General features: G+C 30.9%; 1 protein-coding gene and 1 pseudogene across 2 annotated transcripts; one reads left to right on the top strand and one right to left on the bottom strand.

Annotated features, from left to right (window-relative positions):
* Positions 1-3,142: 3,142 nt before the first annotated feature.
* BDBG_16962 (uncharacterized protein) lies at positions 3,143-3,818 on the bottom strand (the record flags this gene model as incomplete). Its single annotated transcript, XM_031724800.1, has 3 exons — positions 3,143-3,282; positions 3,660-3,727; positions 3,782-3,818. Coding segments are annotated over 3 exons (243 nt in total), but the record flags the coding sequence as incomplete, so codon positions are not given.
* Positions 3,819-19,051: 15,233 nt separating this feature from the next.
* BDBG_16963 lies at positions 19,052-19,140 on the top strand (annotated as a pseudogene). Its single transcript has one exon. The product of its transcript is annotated as a tRNA-OTHER (tRNA).
* Positions 19,141-20,053: the final 913 nt, after the last annotated feature.

The raw sequence follows: 20,053 nt of genomic DNA on the forward strand, positions 1-20,053 counted from the left end.
AGAATGAGACTAAATGAGACTAAATGACAGCACATTCTCATTTTTTTCAAGTCATGATTTCATTTTAAGATCTGATATATAGTCACTTTACATGTTTTTTTGATAGCCAGTCCCAGCGGTTTCACGCCAAGAAATGTATGAGACCAGACCAAATGAGATCAAACATGAAATTCATGGTTCCAGCGGCCAGTCTATCTGCATCACTCTCAGATCTCTTAAGAGAAATGAATGTAAATCTGCAAAAGAAGAAGTTTTGTTTAATCATCTGAAATGCCGCATGCAAAGAGGCTTTTCTCACACTGAGAGAATGTGTAACAACATTCTCAGTACTTATTCAATCAGATTGTGATAAAGCTTTCTATATTGAGATAAACACATTTGAATGAGCTATCAGAGACACTCTTCTACAGATGAGTAAGAACAGCAAGCTGTATCTGATAACATATAATGATAGAAAACTATTGAATGCTGAGCTCAATTACCCAGTGCATGAAAAGGAATTGCTAGTAATCAAGCACACACTGATGTTATAGAATAGATATATTGATAACAGACATATAATAATGATGATTATGAATTATGAAAGCCTCATCTATCTATAATTAATGATAAAACCTTTCAAATACTTAGCATGTTGAATCTCAGAGTTTCAAGTGTATAATCTTTATATTAAATACTGAAAGAAATTGAATGCTGTGATGCCTGATGTAATCAGTCATAGATCTGATTTCATGAGTAAGAGTTCTGTGAATCAGATATAAGAGAAGTTCATATTAAACATGCTGAGAGAATACAAGGAATCAGAATGAGTGAATACAATGATCTCTCACTTGATGAATAACAAGATGTCAGATAACAAGTGTCTTATAAAAGTAGTAGAAGAGATGCTTTCAAACTTCAAGCTGAGAAAATTGAAAAACAATGTTATACTTTACTGTGATCTAGAATATGCAGAAGCTCTCTATCTAGAATCTTTATTTAGATATAACTTAGTAACTTGTATGCACAAGGAATTTGATCACTTAGAAAGCCCTGAACTCATGAGTGTACTTGAATCAAGAGTATACTGATCAAGCATGGCTGAGAACATTCAGACATATGCTCACAAGTGCCTGAATTATCAGATTATGAAAGAATCTAAGAAAGAATTAGAATGTGAGAAAGCATAATATCAGATAAAGTGTATAATACAACTGTTTAAACAATGAGAGATGAATCTCATAGATATATTATTACAAATATTAAATGAAAATCAATGAATAATCACTGCTATTGATTTCACTACTGACTGATCAGTTATGAAAGCAGTTTCAGAGATGACAGAGAAGATGATGATAAAGTTTCTATATAATAAGATCTATATCAACTATGAAATGCTGCATGAGATTCTAACTGATAATGATGTAAATCTTGTAGAAGAAATGATGAGGCATTTCATGAGTTAGTTACAGACAAGACATTGTAGAACAATGTCATATCATTCACAGACAAACAGGAAGATGAAATGCTTGAATGAAATCTTGAGCAACATGCTGATGAAATATCTAGTGAGCAAGCCTATGAGACTATGAGATGAATATCTCAGACAGGCACTATTAGTCATGTGAATTTGACAGTATGCAGTCTTCAAGTATTCATCATTGTATCTGTTGTATGGATTGCATCCGTGCATCCCGGAGAATGCTTTAGAAAAGATGAGAGAGGAAATAGCAGTTGTGAATGCAACAGTCATGAGTGCAATAGTTGCAGACACAGCAGGAACAGCAGTTGTAGCTGCAGCAGTCACAGATGTGAAATCAAGATTGAAAGAGATCAGTCACACGCACACAAAAGCTAACAAGTTACTCCTGAACTGAGCAATTCAATTGAAAAGAACACAAGACTCACTAGTTAAGAAATTGAGTCTTAAGATGAGAATATGAGTTCTCATACATAATGAGAGTTCTGAGAAGTTTCAACCTAGATGGTTTGAGTTATATAAAATACTCAAATCACATTCTCTGAGAACATACACATTGAAAGAATCAGAGAGACAGATCTTATACAACTTAATAAATGATTTATATCTTATGAAAGTAAAGATATAAGATCTGAGCAGATTATGATTATCTATAGCACTATTATCAGTATTAAAAAAGAAGAGACTTATAATTGAAAAGTCTTACAAAGTAAGAGAAATCATAGACACTTATGAATCAGATAATCTCACTTATTTCAATCTTTTCACAAATTATAAGAAAAGAATGAGAAGAAATGAAGAAATCAGATGAACATCACACTTCAATAAGTAATAAGACTGTAGCTGATTGTATGATAATATGCTGCAGATAGCAGATGCAATGTGATAAAGAGCAGTCTCAAAGCAGCAGACTTGTATGTGAATCAGATTATAGAAGAAATGAGAATTCAGAGTTGAATTCAACTGTTTACACTAGTTTAATCACAGAGATAACAGAGGATGAATCATCTGAAACATTCACAGATACATGAGATTAAGTCATCTCAATCTCTGAGAATACTCAGAAATTGAGTGAGATTAGTTGCAATAGACTGTTCACTGTAGTGGTCTGAGCAGGTGAAGAGAGACAGTATAATATGTGAGACAGAATTATAAAAGATGAAAGCTGCTGAATCTAGTCACTGAACACTGTACTATATAGAGAGTGTATAAGAGTAATGACTAGCAGACAAAGAAAAAGTGTAAGAAAAGAAAAGAGATAATAAATTAATCATCAACTGTAAGAATCAGCTGTAAAAGACAAATGTTATCATATATCTCATTTATTTTCATACATCACATGTTTAATCTATTTTCAATACTATGTCACCTGAAAAACACTAAAAACAAAGAAAATCTCAAAACTCAAGATCTGTAAGAGATTCAAGAACTGTAAGCTACTCTTGCAATAACACTGCACATGTCTCTTATTCCTCTATCACTCTGTGTACAACATTAATGTCATTTATTGCAAGATTGACTGGAATGCTAATATAGAAATGCATACATGTATGCATAGAAAAATTGAAGAAGAACATAGAACTCACAGAATCAGAAGTCAGAGCAGAAGAGACAGAAGAAATGAAAGAAGAAGAAGATACAGAACTAGATAAATAATAGCAGAAGTCATCTGAGACTGAATACTTGCAATTCAGTGTACACACAATCTTTCTCACAGAGAAGAGAGAGAAAGCAACAAGAGAAGCTTGAAGATGAGAAGAAGTAGTCTCAGAAGCATTGTCATCTTTGATTAAAATGACCTCTGATGCTGAAGTAACTAAGAACTATTATTAGTGTACAAAAACTGTAAAAAGCAGGGATAATAATTACTGAATGAACACCTACTGGTCTTAGAATTGTACATGTAATTACAACACACATGAGGCTCCTCAGAAAGAGAGAGAGAAACACAGAGAAATGCAGAAAGCAGAACACAGTGTGTGAACAGCTCATTCTCATAATGACATTTCAGACAAGATGTACAAGCCTCACACTCACAAGTGTAAAAGAGTATGATATTTATATTCTTATTTCTGAAAACACAGATATTCTTCACCTGCATCATGAAGTCAGATAACAAACATCAGAGAATAGACTGATACAGGTCAATTATTCTGAAGATATTCATCAGAGTGAATATATCTGTAATATTGAATTTAACAGTTGTAAAAAGTTCCTTGATATCTGTGAATATCATAACTTTGTGTATAACAAAACTTATAATGATTTCTTCTAAGAACAGAAAAATCAGTGTTAGAAAGAAAAGATGAAAAAGAAAAAGACTTATAATCTTAACACTGTTGAAGAGAGAAGTGATTCTCTGATATGAATGAACAATTGTCTCATTATAAATATTTAAAATTAATGTAATAATCAGTATCTGTGACTGAGCTTCAGATAGTTGTATTATACATCATCTTTGTACAATAAATTATTCTAGAGATTGATAAGAAGGACAGAAGTGTATGCACTGAGAAATATAATTTATTAAGTCTATACAACATCTTCTTGAAACAGAGAGAGCTGGTAATAAAAGCAGAGACAGCAGAATCAGAGAGAGTAGAAGTAGTAGAAGTGAGAATCACAGGAACAGAGATAGCAGAAGTGGGAGAACCAGACACAGAAGCAAGTATAGAAGATTAAGAGAGAGCAGCAGAGAAAGAAACAGAGAAGAAAGCAGCAGAGAAAGAAGTGACAGAAGAAGTAGAAGAGAACACAGAAGACTCAGTCACATATAATACAGACAATTTCTTCATTATTATGTTCTTCAAGTTCTCAATCAATGATTTAACATTGAGTTCACTATCATCAGCAGATGCAGATGTGTCAACATGTGAAGATTCTATATAAATAAAAATAAACATATCAGTATCTGCATTCATATAAAATCATGTCAGAAAACACAATGAGAGGCCTGCTGAGAAGAAAAAACAGTCAAGAATATATGAGAAGATGAAGAAGATATGTTATTCATGATAATACATTCTGATAATTATTAGAAGATAAACAAGTTCTGATCATGTTTTATAACACATTACACTTACTGCTAACAAACTGCCTGATATAAGCACTACAATGATACTTGTTATGAGAACAGAGAGTCATTGTCAGAAACACATACAATGTAATAGATGAACAGATAGAAAGAGTTGAACAGAAGAAGAGATAGAAATCTTGAATAAGATGATAACATTCAATAATGATGATGATGAAGAAGATGATTGAAGAATAAGAAAAGTTAGTGAATGAAAGATGTAATATAGTGAAAGTTTCTTTGTGAGAGTGTACACAGAATGCTCACTGAATCAGAAATAGGTCACACAATCATGAAATGCTAGTAGTGAGCTAATTCACATGAAGCTAGAATGTATGACATGATCATATGAGTGTGACTGAATATGGTGAGAGAGGATGTAGTTTGAAAGAATGTACAATCACTGAATAATAATGCAGCTGCTTCTGAACTTGCTTATGAATGTAAAGATGCCATAGCGGCCACCAATTAATTTAGTGTACAGTATATAAGAAGCCGGTGTACGCCTGTAATCGTACGCTGGCTCAAGCAACCTTTGAATCACAAATTGATAAATGTACAATAGTTGACTCTATAGATATAGGAAAAACTCTGAGAACTAAAAAGTTCTCAGGTAGATATCATAGTCTCTGACTACATACATCTATAATTGAAGAATAATAATAATAATATACAGTGTATTACAATATACTCAGAATTTTCATTTGCATTGTAGAATAAGCATTCTATTAAATCAAATCTATTATTAAATCTTTATATATAAGATTTGAAATAATCATGTTCTAGTTTCAGCTGAATTATAGATGAGAATATTTTCTTTTTACATTTAATTGAACACAATTTTCACTTGAGTTTTATTTCAAATCTTGAATAATATATACTCCTCTTTTATTTCTGCCAGTTTTCATTTTATTTATATAAACAAGATTCTTTTAGCTTTCTCTTTATAAAAGATGAGAACACTATTTTTTGAATAGATCTGCTTAATTCTGAACTCTTTTTTGCAGCTGAATCAGCTAATTCATTATCATGAATATTCATATGAGTAGAAACTTAGTGTAGATGAATTATCAGTTTTAATATTCTTCTCTTTTGAATTTTTAAAACAGAATGTAAAATCAGTTTAAGATTCATTTGATTATTATGAATCTGACTATTTCTAAGTCTTTTTAAAGCAGCTTGACTATTAGAGAATATTCATATCTCTTTCAATCTATTTTCTCTTTTATAAGATTTTATTTCAATGAGTTTGAAATCTGTTACTATTATAAATAGTTCAGTATCAAAGAGTTCAGATTCACAGTTTAAATATCAGAAATCTGAGATAAAATTAATACTATCTTCAGTATAAGCAATGTCTGTATCTAATCTGTTTATACTTTTATTTTTTAAGTCATCTGAGTAAATCAGAATAGGGCCTTTTATATTAATTGTAGAGATTCTCTTCAAATACTGTTTATATTCTCTCTTCTTAGATAGTTCACTTATTTATAAGTCTATGAGAGATTCAAGCTTTTCTCTTCAGAGAGATATCTTCTCATGATTAACTTTTTCAATATTTAATAAAGAAAATTGATTTTTAATCAGTAAATATAGTATATATAGTTAAGAGAATATTTTCTTTGAAGAATTATTTTTATTTCAATTAAGAAATCTATTTCAATGCAGTTTATTTCCTGAGTTGATTAATGAAAATGAAGAAGAAACTCTTTCTCTGATTATGTAATTTAAGATTATCTTTATAACTCTCAGAGTATAGTTCATACAGATCTTTTCAAATCTAATAGAAGAAGAGAGAATTGAAGCTTTAATTTTCATTACTTTAATAGAAGATGATTTGAATACTACTAGAATTCTTCTCAAAGCTCTGTTTTACAGACTTTGAAGGAGTTCAGTGAAATTTTCTTGATTATTTCATCAAACTTAAACTTCATAATCAGTTACTGAGATAATACAGACTATGTATAACTGTCTTATAATCTGAAAGAATAGATCTCTCTCTGTATTTAATAGTCTGATTATGCTATTTAATAGTCTTTGTGCCTTAATAGTTCTTTGTTGAATATAATGTTTAAAATTCAACTTGAAGTTTAATCATACTTCTAATCATTTAACATTCAAACTGAGTTTAATCTCTTTATCTAAAAGAGTTAGGCACAGTTTTTTCTCAATGAATTTAGAAAAGAAATGAATTAACTCAGTTTTATTCATATTAAATTAAATTTGATTGATATCTACTCTAATAAAGACTTTCTTTACTGCTTTTTCAATCACTTCTAAATTCTCTTTGATTGTTTTTAAACTGTAGACTAGATCAATATCATTCATATAACTTGAAGATCTCACTATTTTCATGTCTCTATTCTTGCCAGTGTGGCTCAGTTGATAAGACTGATAATCAAGACCGGACACATTAGAGATATGTGAGTTCAAATCTCATCACTGACATCTGTCACTTCTTATTCATGAAAGCTCTTATGTAATAGAGACTGAGTCTAATTAGTCAGACTTGATACAGAATAGAACTCTCTGCTATAAGTTAAGTCACTAGTTAAGTGAGATTCTGCAAACATTTATCAGAGCTAATATGAGATGTCAGTATCTCACTAACATACTATGCATCTGTCCAGGTTCTAATGCTATAGAGTCAAGCCTAATATAGTGATTATATACTACTTGAGCTAGTCTCTAACTAGAGCTGTCATTGAAGCCTAGCTCTCTCTTAAATATAGAGAATAATTTTGAAAATCACTTAACTAGCAGATCTATACATGTATCTAGACTCTAGACAGAGCACTCTGATAGTCTAGAGTCTGTAAGCTCACTGTCAAGCTCTAATACTGACAGGGAGAACTGAAGTTATTAAGTCTATAATTAATCTCTAATACAGAGTAAGGTTATGACTGCTGATAGATAGATCTATGAGCATCTAACAGAGCCGAGATCAGCAACCGGAAGCTTAATATGTACGCTAAGTGAGTGATGACAGTCACTAACTAACACCTCTGAAAATTAGTGACTGGCCTGAGAGGACAGATGCAGTGATCAGTTAATTATAGAGAGTTAAAATATAATTAGCTTAAGATGTATTTGCAGATAACTAGAGTCTGTAGTCTATCAAAAAACAGTATTCTGATCTTTTATAAAGAGAAAGATAAAAGAATCTTGTTTAAACAAATGAAATAAAAGCTGGCAGAAACAAAAGAAGAGTATACATTATTCAAGATTTGAAATAAAACTCAAGTGAAAATCTTGTTCAATTAAATGTAAAAAGAAAATATTCTCATCTATAATTCACCTGAAACTAGAACATGATTATTTCAAATCTTATATACAAAGATTTGATAATAGATTCAATTCAATAGAATTGTAAGAGGCCTACGCCGAATAGATCGGTATAATATTATAGGTCTTATATAACAAAGATAAAAACATTAGAGAAGGAAAGAAAGAGAAAGTGCGAGAATCAGTGATTAAGGTGGATATTTATATGTGTATGTGGTAGTGTGCACAGTGGAGCTTCGGGGCGGAAGAATATACGCGCGTTTGTAGCAGCTGAGGATCAGTGATTGAGAATGACCAAGAATCAGAGCATACATGTTCAAGAATGAAGTGATTGGAATCTGTGAAGTGTAACAGAATAGTCTATATAATTGATTGAGTGCAGCCTGTCACATTAGCCCTCTCTTTCAGAAGCAGTTCTCATCAGTCAAGAACCACTGTTTCAGATAACATACAACTCAGAGTTCAGATCAGTTGATTGTAATCAATTCATTTCACAAGATATTATCAGTCACAGTCACAGAGTCTCTCATTGAGAATATTCTCAATCTCTCACTCAAGCTCATTATCTTCTTCTATAATGCCTGATAACTGTCAGTCAGAAGTCAGTTGAGAAGGAAATGAATCAGTGACAGCATGATGAAGCAAGCTTGTATAAAATACATTATGAATTTCTGATGATGTGTCAAGATAATAGTTGTGACTATCTAGAACTTCTATCACTTTATACTTGATGTGGCAGTAATCTAGTGTACAAGATGAATGTGTGATTTGTATGTTCTTAAGATTCAATCATATCAGATCTTCTATCTTATATTGTTCAGTGAAGTCTCAGTGAACATTGATTTGATCTTCTTAATCTTGTTTTGCAGTTGTCATGAAGGCCTCTGCTCAATCATGAGCATCTCAGAGTTTCATTACTATATTATCAGTGATCTGAATCAGACTGTGAGAGTTCAGTGTGAACTGTGTAATCTCTAGAAGATTCAACACTTTCATGTGATATTCATGTGTAAGAAAGAACAGGCTTACATCTGTTGAAATAGCATCTTGACTATTGATAGTAATCTCTGTGTGTAGAAGAAGGTCATGTCAATTGTCTTGTAGATAATTACAGAACTTACAGAGATAATTCTTCATAGTCTGAATTGTTTATTCTGACACATCATCAGTCTTGAGATGATAGACAGTTGATAGATAGCATATAATCTTGAGAACTTGACAGATTCTTGTTCAGAGAGCACTTATAAATTGATGACTCTGATCTGATACTATAGATCTCAGTAATTCATGTATCTGATAGAACAGACTCTGTAGAAGAGCTTCAGTGACTTGTTCAGCATTCATCTTATCACAAGATTTTAATATTACATCTTTGCTCAGTCAATTCACAATGATCAGAATATTTCTACAACTCTTGCTCTCAGATAGATTGACAGTGAAGTCAATTACTACATCTCATCAGATTCTATCAGAGATATTGAGTGATTTTAATAGATCTATTCTACAGTTCTTTCATGAGATAACAGAAGAATAGTAATTGCAGTTTTAGACAAAGTGTCTGATGCTATTTAATATCTCAGATTAGTAGAACTCTCAGAAGATTATTCTATACAGTTGTTCACAGCCTGAATAATCAGTCATATGTGAATCATGCATCTCTTACATTATTCAAGTGCATAAGAATTCAGAGTGAAGAACTCAGCATTGTTCATGAAATCATAGAGTATTATTATCATCAATTGAACATTCTGAGATATCAGTTCTTATACATAGTTCTGAAGAAAATCAGAGTGCTTCTTAATATACTACTTCAGTGAGAATCTGAAGAAGTTCATTCATCTGAGCTGCTGTATATCACAGTTAATTCAGTGTAGAGAAAGTGAAGATATCAATAATAGTTCTAACTGAAGAAGTATGTATAGTGTCATGAACTGTTTTATCTTGATTAACTAGTATCTTCAGATTTAAGAGCTGATGCTCTCAGTTCATTCAGTGAGTATCTGTTACATCAGATAGCATATCTTGCTCTTATCATGAGAGAGCATCTGTTATCAAGTTCTGGCTATCAGAACAGTAGTGTATTGTAAAATGAAAGTGACTTAAGAACTCAGATCATCACATCTATTATTCAGTGAGTTTACAGGTAGTTGTAAAGTATTTGAGATTCTTATGATCTGTGACTATCTCAAATTCAAAGATACTTCAGAGTTCAGAGTCTCATTCTTCTAAACAGTGTATAATTATGAGAAGTTCTTTATTATAGATCTCATAATTGCATTCAGTGAGACTCAGTTTCTTAAACATGAAGACATATAATTGTAGAATCTCTTTATTATTATATTGCAATATCACTTCTTCTGTTATATAGTCAGAGAAATCAGCTTCAACAACTGTCTCATGATCAGAATCAAATATTATCAGCAGAGAAGTATTAATAAACATCTTCTTCATCTATATAAATGCAGCTTTGATATTTATCAATTATTGAAATACTGAGTCTTTCTTAGTGAGATCTGTAAGTGATCTCATAATATGTGAGAAGTTTTATATAAATCATCAATAGAAGTTAGCAAATTCAATGAAGCTTTGTATGTCTTTCACAGTATATAGAGCTTCTTATTCAAGAATAGCAGAGACTTTCTCAGAATTCATTTGAATTCTCTTATCAGCTTTGATAATAAAACTCAGATACTTGATACTCTTGACTTCAAAATCACACTTGTCAATATCTATTGATAGTCCTGCTTCTTATAGCTGTTATAATACCTTTTATACATACTCTTAATATTCTTTTCTGAATTCATTGATGAAGATGAGAATGTCATCTAGATAAGTAGATACAAACTTATCAAGAAAATCTCAGAGTGCTTAGTTAATATACTTCTGAAATATACTGAGAGCATTAGTCAGTTCAAAGAGTGTAACTATTCATTCAAAGAGGTCATAACATGTTCAGAATGCTGTAAGTTATTTATCTTCTTCAGTGATATGAATCTTATGAAATGCAGCAATGACATCTAGTTTTATAAATCATTGAGCTTATTCAATCCATGCTAGAGTTTCATTGATGAGAGATAAGAAATATTGATCTTTCTTTGTCAATCTATTCAGATCTCAGTAGTTCACACAGAATCAGAGTTCTTCATCTGATTTCTTTGTAAAGAGAATAGAGGCTGCAGTGAAAGAGTTGCTAATATGTATGAATTCTTTATTTAACAGATTATTGAGTATCTTTTGAAGAAGAAGAAGTTCATCTCAGAATATGTTATAAAGAGAGTCTCATGATAATTCAGAATTCTTATCATTCTTTTTCTCTAACTTGATACTGTGATTCACTCTGAAATCTTGTAAGAAAGATATGTTCATAATATTATCTTATCAGAAGATATCTAGATATTCATGATATTGTTGAGAGAGTTTTATACAAGAATCTATTATTGTAATATAAGATAATTTTTCTAGAGTCTTTTTGATATTAGTCAGACTGATAGAATAGATTGATATATGATTCTGCTATCAGTGATTCTTTCAGCAACTTCTTTTTCTAAGCATTTCATAGATATTAGCAGAGATCTGTGTCAGATCAATAGTCTTATAAATGTCATCTTTGTGAATTCTATTATTATTAGAAAATATCAAGCTTCTGTTTCAAGTGTTCAATAAGATGTCTTGTTCAGATAGTCAGACAAGTTCTAATATAAGATTGTAATCAAGATTATCAACTTTATATACATAGACATCTTTATATTGATGTTCTCTCACATCTATGATCAGCTTCATCATGTAACAGATACAAATGTCTTTTGAATCATTAAATTCTGTGAGAAGTTGAGGTTTTGATAAAGAGATATACTGAAGATTATAATATCTTATAACTGAAGATTTTATCATTGCATAGTAGCATAGACTGCTGTCTATCATGACTTTCATATTATACATATTATCAATCACAGAAGATACAAGAATTGTATTCATTGTTATCTTCTCTTTAAATCATTGTGGTCTGATCTCTTCAAGCTCCTGTTTACAAATTTAAACAGAAGCTAATCTTTTCCCTGTTTCATCTGAGCATTCTTATAGTTATATTCTGAATCTTCCTCTAATGTAATGTGATTGACACAGACAGATACTGATTCATTCTTTAAACAAGAAGACACTGATCTTTCTCTCAAGTATGAAGACATATAGATCAATTGACAGTTCAAAGCAATGTGTTCTGATTAGTTACAGTTGATACACACTTCACATTGACATTGATCAGTGACTTCTTCAGAAGTGATCTCAGAGACTCAGAAGCCTGTTCAGACAGCAGAGACTCTTGCTTATGTATAGATATTTAAGTCTACTCAATTCATAGCATCTGCATCATTATTATTTCTCAGCATGAGTGTATGAGTTGCTGAAGTGTAACATCTTCTATCACTATTCTGTATATTCTTGAGCTTAGTAAGATAGTTATTCATTATCTGAAGCTGTGTGCAGAAGCCTTTATAAGTCTGATCTTTATCTACACTTATAAGAACTTGTAAGAGTTTAAAAGTTAATGTCTTCTTGAGCATGCTAATCTTCATTTAATTCTCTCAAGATTAATTATCTGCTTCTAGAATCTTGATATGAAAGTCAGAAATAAATGTTGTAAGAGAAATATTTCTCTATCAGATACTCTGTAGTCAATCTAATACTTTCTATTATATAGCAGTGTCTCAGAACAGAATATCAAAATGTTTCATAATATTATTAGGCATTTGCAACACTGATTCATATACTTTTATTTATGAATGAAACTTCTGTTTCATATGATCTTTCAATTGTTCATTGATATATCAATCTTGATTAATTAATAAACTGATGACATCTTCATCTACACTCAGTTTCATGAGTATTTCCATCCTTCATGATGAGTAGAGAGTGAGATTAAAAGCATTAAAATATACAGAAGTATCTAAGTGTTCTTTCAGTGCTTTTGTATTTTATTCTGTAGATGTTGAAATTATGTAAGTTAGTTATTGAATCTCTTTGTATTGATGTTATTGAGTTGCATGCATATCAGCTATTTGTTATTATTATAGTTTCAACATTGCTCAGAGTCACTGTGACACTGTGTCTATACTCATGTTCAAGAGTTTCATATTATTGTTAGACATGATTATATCAATTGTTGAATGTGTAATTGTATTCTCATATATCTGAGTGTCAGAACTCTCAGATCTTTCACTGACATTCTCTTATAAAATCTTATTCTCTTCATAAGATCTTGTTGCAAGGTCACAGCAACTGATGAGCAAGCTTCTATCTGAGAACTCAGTGTCTGCTTAACTATTTGACTGTTTCTCTATTTCTTATGCATTGTTACACATTTGAATATCTCTTGATAAATAATCATTTCTGATGAGAAGATGATGAATGTTTTTATAGTGTAAGAGGCCTACACTGAATAGATCAGTATAATATTATAGGTCTTATATAACAAAGATAAAAATGTTAGAGAAGGAAAGAAAGAGAAAGTGCAAGAATCAGTGATTGAGATGGATATTTATACGCGTATGTGGTGGTGTATGCAGTGGAGCTTCGGGGTGGGAGAATATATGCGCGTTCATAGCGGCCGAGGATCGGTGATCGAGAATGGCTGAGAATCGGAGCGTACGCGTTTGAGAATGAAGTGGTTGGGATCTGTGAAGTGTAACAGAATAGTCTATATGATTGATCGGGCGCAGCCCGCCACAAGAATGCTTATTCTGTAATATAAATGAAAATTCTAAGTATATTGTAATACACTGTGTATTATACAATAATCTCAGAGTCAGATTGAAAGAGAAGTATGATTTAAATTAATTAAATATAAGATTTTTATTCTCAACTGAGACAGGAATTAAATACTTAGTAGACTTTCTATCAGAAACTCAAGCAGCTATAAGAAAATGACTGAATTTAAAAATATCTGAATATGAAGAGGTGAAAATTGATCAGAGATAGTCTGTTAGAATAATTATACACTATCTTTTAATAATTTTATTTTATTATAGTCTCTCTTTACTTTACTTTTTTTTTTCTATTCTTTTTTATCTACTTATTTAATATATCTATCTTTAAGAGTGTGTTCTCATTTCTTTTATCATGATATTTTCAAATGATTTCAAAGTATTAGAAGGTGTTAGAATACTGCAATTTGTAAAGAGTTTTTATATTCTGAGTGTGGCGGGCTGCGCCCGATCAATCATATAGACTATTTCATTACACTCCATAGATTCTTCCATTCCCGATCACCGATTCTCGGCCGCTACGAACGCGCGTAACATACACTCTGATTCTCAGCCATTTCTGATCACTGATCCTCGGCCGCTATGAATACATGTATATTCTTTCACCCTGAAGCTCCACTGTGTACATCACCACATACATGTATAAATATTCATCTTAATCACTAATTCTCACACTTTCTCTTTCTTTTCTTCTTTAATGTTTTTATCTTTATTATATAAGATCTATTAATATTATACTGATCTATTCAGTGTAGGCTTCTTACACTATAAAAACATTCTTCATCTTCTTATAAGAAAATAATTATTCACACATAATCTTCTCATTAGAAACAATTATTCATTAAGAGATATCTGAACATGTAACAATGCATAAGAAATAGAGAAACAGTCAAACAGTTAAGTAGACACTGAGTTCTCAGATAGAAGCTTACTTATCAGTCACTCTGACTTCATAACAAGATCTTACAAAGAGAATAAGATCTTACAAAAGAATGTCAGTGAAAGACCTGAGAGTTCTGACACTCAGACATATTAGAATACAATTACACTTCTTCAGATTTCACAGATATCATATATCTGACAAAACAATATAATCATGTCTAATGATAATATGAGAGAACTCTCAAGCACAAGTATAGAGACAATATCACAGTGGCTCTGAGCAATGTTGAAATTATAACAGCAACAGATAGCAGACATGTATATAACTCAACAACTTCAATATAAAGAGATTCAATAATTAACTCACACAATTTCAATATCTATAGAATTGAATACAAAAGTGCTGAAAGAATGCTTAAGTGCTTCTATATATTTCAATGCTTCTGATCTCACTCTCTACTCATCATAAAGAATGAAAATGCTTGTGAAACTGAGTGTAGATGAAGATTTCATCAGTTCATAAATTAATCAAGATTGATATATCAATGAATGATTGAAAGATCATGTGAAACAGAAGTTTCATTCATGAATGAAAGTATATGAACTAGTGTTGTAAATGTCTGATAATATTATCAAATATCTTGATATTTTGTTCTGAGACACTGCTATACAATAGAAAGTATTAGATTCATTATAGAGTACTTAACAGAGAAACACTTCTCTTATAACATTCATTTCTGATTTCAATATCAAGATTCTAGAAGCAGATAATCAATCTTGAGAGAATTGAATAAAGATTAGCATACTCAAGAAGACATTGACTTTCAAACTCTTACAGATTCTTGTAAGTATAGACAAAGATCAGACTTATAAAGACTTCTGTACACAGCTCTGAACATTGAACAATCATCTTATCAAGCTTAAGAGTATACAGAACAGTGGCAGAAGACATTACATCTCAGTCACTTATACACTCACACTGAAGAACAATGATGCAGAGGCTATGAACTGAATAGATTCAAATATCTATATATAAGCAAAAGTTTCTGTCATTTGAAGAGGCTTCTGAGTCCCTGGGATCACTCTTGAAGAAGTCACTGATTGATATTAACATGAAGTGTGCATCAACTGTAACTGATCAGAACATATTGCTTTCAACTGCTGATCAATCTATGTATCTTCACACTTAAGAGAAAGATCAGTGCCTGTTCATATCAATCACATTAGATTAGAGAAAGATTCAGAGAATAACTATGAGAATGTCTCAGTGAAACAGAGAAAAGATTAACTTCTGTTCAAATTTATAAACAGAAGCTTAAAGAGATCAGATAACAATAATTTAAAGAGAAGATAATAATAAATGCAATTCTTGTATCTACTGTGATTGATAATATATATAATATAAAAGTCATGATAGACAGCAGTCTATGTCACTATACAATGATAAAATCTTCAGTTGTAAGATATTATAATCTTCAGTGTATCTCTTTATTAAAACTCTGACTTCTTACAGAATTTAATGATCTGAAAGATGTTTATACTTATTATATAGTAAAACTATACATAGATGTGAGAGAACATCAATATGAAGATGTCTATATATATGAAGTTAATAATCTCAATTATAATCTTATATTAGAACTTATCTAACTATCTGAACAAGGCATCTTACTGAATACTTGAAACAGAAGCTTGATATTCTCTAATGATAATAGAATTCATGAAGATAATATTCACAAGACTATAAATCTTACACAGATGTCTGTCAACACTTATAAAATACTCTGAAAAAGAAGTCATTATTAAAATCACTGACAGAGTCACTGATAAGTTCACTAATAGTAGAATTATATATCAATCTATTTCATCAGTCTGATTAATATTGAAAAGACTCTAGAAAAGTTATCTTATATTACAATAATAGATTCTTGTACAAAACTCTCTTAATAATATCATGAATGTCTAAATATCTTTTAATAAGATAATATTACAAATATATCTCTCTTATGAGATTCTGAAGTGAATCACAGTATCAAGTTAGAGAAAAAGAATGACAAGAATTATGAACTGTCATGAGACTCTCTTTATAACATGTTCTAAGATGAACTTCTTCTTCTTTGAAAGACACTCAATAATCTATTGAATAAAGAATTCATACATATTAGTAACTCTTTCACTGCAGCCTCTATTCTCTTTGTAAAGAAATCAGATAAAGAACTCTGATTCTGTGTCAACTACTGAGATCTGAACAGATTAATAAAGAAAGATTGATATTTGTTATCTCTCATTAATGAAACTCTAGCATGGATTGAGCAAGCTTAATAATTTATAAAACTAGATATCATCACTGTATTTCATAAGATTTGTATCACTGAAGAAGATGAATGACTTACAGCATTTCAAACATATTATAATCTCTTTGAATGAATAGTCACACTCTTTGAACTGACTAACATTCTCAGTACATTTCAGAGGTATATCAACTGAGTACTCTGAGATTTTCTTAATAAGTTTGTATCTGCTTATCTAGATGACATTCTCATCTTCATCAATGAATTCAGAAAAGAATATCAAGAATATGTATAAAAGATATTATAACAGCTATAAGAAGCAGAACTATCAATAGATATTGATAAATGTGATTTTAAAGTCAAGAGTATCAAGTATCTGAGTTTTATTATAGAAGCTGATAAGAAAATTTGAATAAATTCTGAGAAAGTCTCTATCATTCTTGAATGAAAAGCTCTGTATACTGTGAAAGATATACAAAGCTTCATTGAATTTACTAACTTCTATCAGTGATTTATATAAAACTTCTCAAATATCATGAGATCACTTACAGATCTCACTAAGAAAGACTCAGTATTTCAATAATCAGTGAACACTGAAGCTGTATTTTCACAGATGAAGAAGATATTCATTAATATCTCTCTATCAATAATATTTGATTCTGATTATAAAACAGTTATTGAAGCTGATTTCTCTGACTATATAATAGAAGAAGTGATATTATAATATAATGATAAAGATGTTCTATAATTATGTATCTTCATGTCTAAGAAACTGAGTCTCACTGAATGCAATTATGAGATCTATGATAGGAAACTTCTCACAATTGTATACTATTTAGAAGAATGAGACTCTGAACTCTGAAATATCTCTGAATTTGAGATAGTCATAGATTATAAGAATCTTAAATACTTTATAACTATTTACAAACTTACTGAATAATAGATGCAATGATCTGAGTTCTTAAGTCACTTTTATTTTACAATACACTACTGTTCTGACAGTCAGAACTTGATGACAGATGCTCTCTTATAATGAGAGTAGAATATATTATCTGATGTAACAGATACTCACTGAATAAATCAAGAGTATCAGCGCTTGAATCTGAAGATTCTAGTTAATCAAGATGAAATAGCTCACAGCACTATACATGCTTCTCTAATTAGAACTGTCACTGATATCTCAACTTCTTCTGAACCTATATTAGATGAGCTATAACATACAGCAGCTTAAACTGATGAACTTCTCTAAGCACTCACTGAAGCAGTATAACAAGAAGTATCTCAATTTCTCTCAGAATTATGTGTAAGAATCAACATTTCAGAATATTCAATCAATGATAATAATGCTCTATAATTTCATGAATAATACTGAGTCTCTCACTCTGAATTCTTATACATCTGAATAATACAAGAGATGCATAATTTATATATAACTAATTATTCAGGCTGTGAACAACTGTATAGAATGATCTTCTGAGAGTTCTATTAACCTGAGATATTAAATAGTATCAGATGCTTTATCTGAAACTGCAATCACTGTTCTTTCATTATCTTATAAAAGAACTGTAGAAAAGATCTACTAAAATCACTTAATATTTCTGATAGAATCTAATGAGATGTAGTAATTGACTTTACTATCAATCTATCTGAGAATAAGAATTGTAGAAACATTCTAATCATTGTGAATTAATTGAGTAAGAATGTAATATTGAAATCTTATAATAAGATGAATACTGAATAAGTCACTGAAGCTTTTCTATAGAGTCTGTTCTATCAGATATATGAATTACTGAGATTCATAGTATCAGATCAGAGCTGTTAATTTATAAGCACTTTCTGAACTAGAATCTATCAAGTTCTCAAGATTACATATTATCTGTTAACTATCTATCATTTTAAGACTGATGATGCATCAGAACAGACAATCAGATATAAAGAATTATCTTTATAAGTTCTGTAATTACTTATAAGATGATTAATATTCATTTTCTTCTACATATAGAGATCACTATCAACAGTCAAGATGCTGTTTCAACAGATATAAGCTCATTCTTTCTTATACACAGATACTACATGAAAGTGTTAAATCTTCTAGAGATTACACAGTTCACACTGAATCTCTGCAGTTCAATTCAGATCACTGATAATATAGTAATAAAGCTCTGAGATGTCTGTGATTGAGCAGAGGTCTTTATAACAACTGTGAAACAAGATTAAGAGAATTAAATCAATATTTATCAAGATCTCACTGAATAATATAAGATAGAAGATCTGATATAATTGAATCTTAAGAATATACATTGCCCCGGTGGCCGAATGGTTAATGCGGCCACCCGGTAGCACCTTGGCGTGGGAAACCAAGGCGCGTGGGTTCGAAACCCGCAGGGGATACATTAAATCCGGAACTCAAGCACCTCAGGTTCCTAATAAATACAGAGGTGTACAAATCGCTCCAATGAATTGCTCTATGTTCCTGGGCTGGGAAGTTATTATCGCATGTATCTAATTGTCACTTCTTTGTATTTTCCTATGTTCTTGTTATCTTGGCGTGGTCTCAACACCTGTATTTCCTCCTGTATAACCAACACTTGACCTGTATTTAACATCACGCAAGGACTCATCATAAGCTCCGCTTGCATATGAGTATAATGGAAGAATAATAATAATAATAATAATAATAATAATAATTAAGAATATACAAATCACACATTCATCTCATACACTAGATTACTGCTATATTAGATATGAAGTGATAGAAGTTCTAGATAGTTATAACTACTATCTTAACATATTATCAGAGATTTATAATGTATTTTATATAAGCTTACTCTGCTGTGCTATCACTGATTCATTCTCTTCTCAGCTGACTTCTGACTAACAGTCACCAGATATCATAGAAGAAGATAATGAGCTTGAGTGAGAGATTGAGAATATTCTTGATAAGAGATCTCACAGCCGCAGTCAGTAATATCTCATGAAATGAGTCAGCTACAATTAACTAATCTGAACTCTGAGTTCTGTGTTATCTGAAACAGCAGCTCTTGACTGATAAGAACTGCTTCTGAAAGAGAGGAACTAATGTAATGAGCTGCACCTGATCAATTATATAGACTATTTCATTACACTTCATAGATTCTTTCATTTCTGATCACTGATTCTCAGCTGCTATGAACGCGCGTAACATACACTTCAATTCTCAGCCATTTTCAATCATCAATTCTCAGCTGCTACAAACATGTGTATATTCTTCTGCTCTGAAGCTTCACTGTGTACACCATCACATATGTGTATAAATATTCATCTC

The sequence above is a fragment of the Blastomyces gilchristii genome, assembly GCF_000003855.2.
Source record: "Blastomyces gilchristii SLH14081 genomic scaffold supercont1.7, whole genome shotgun sequence".
NCBI classification, from domain to species: Eukaryota; Fungi; Ascomycota; class Eurotiomycetes; order Onygenales; family Ajellomycetaceae; genus Blastomyces; species Blastomyces gilchristii.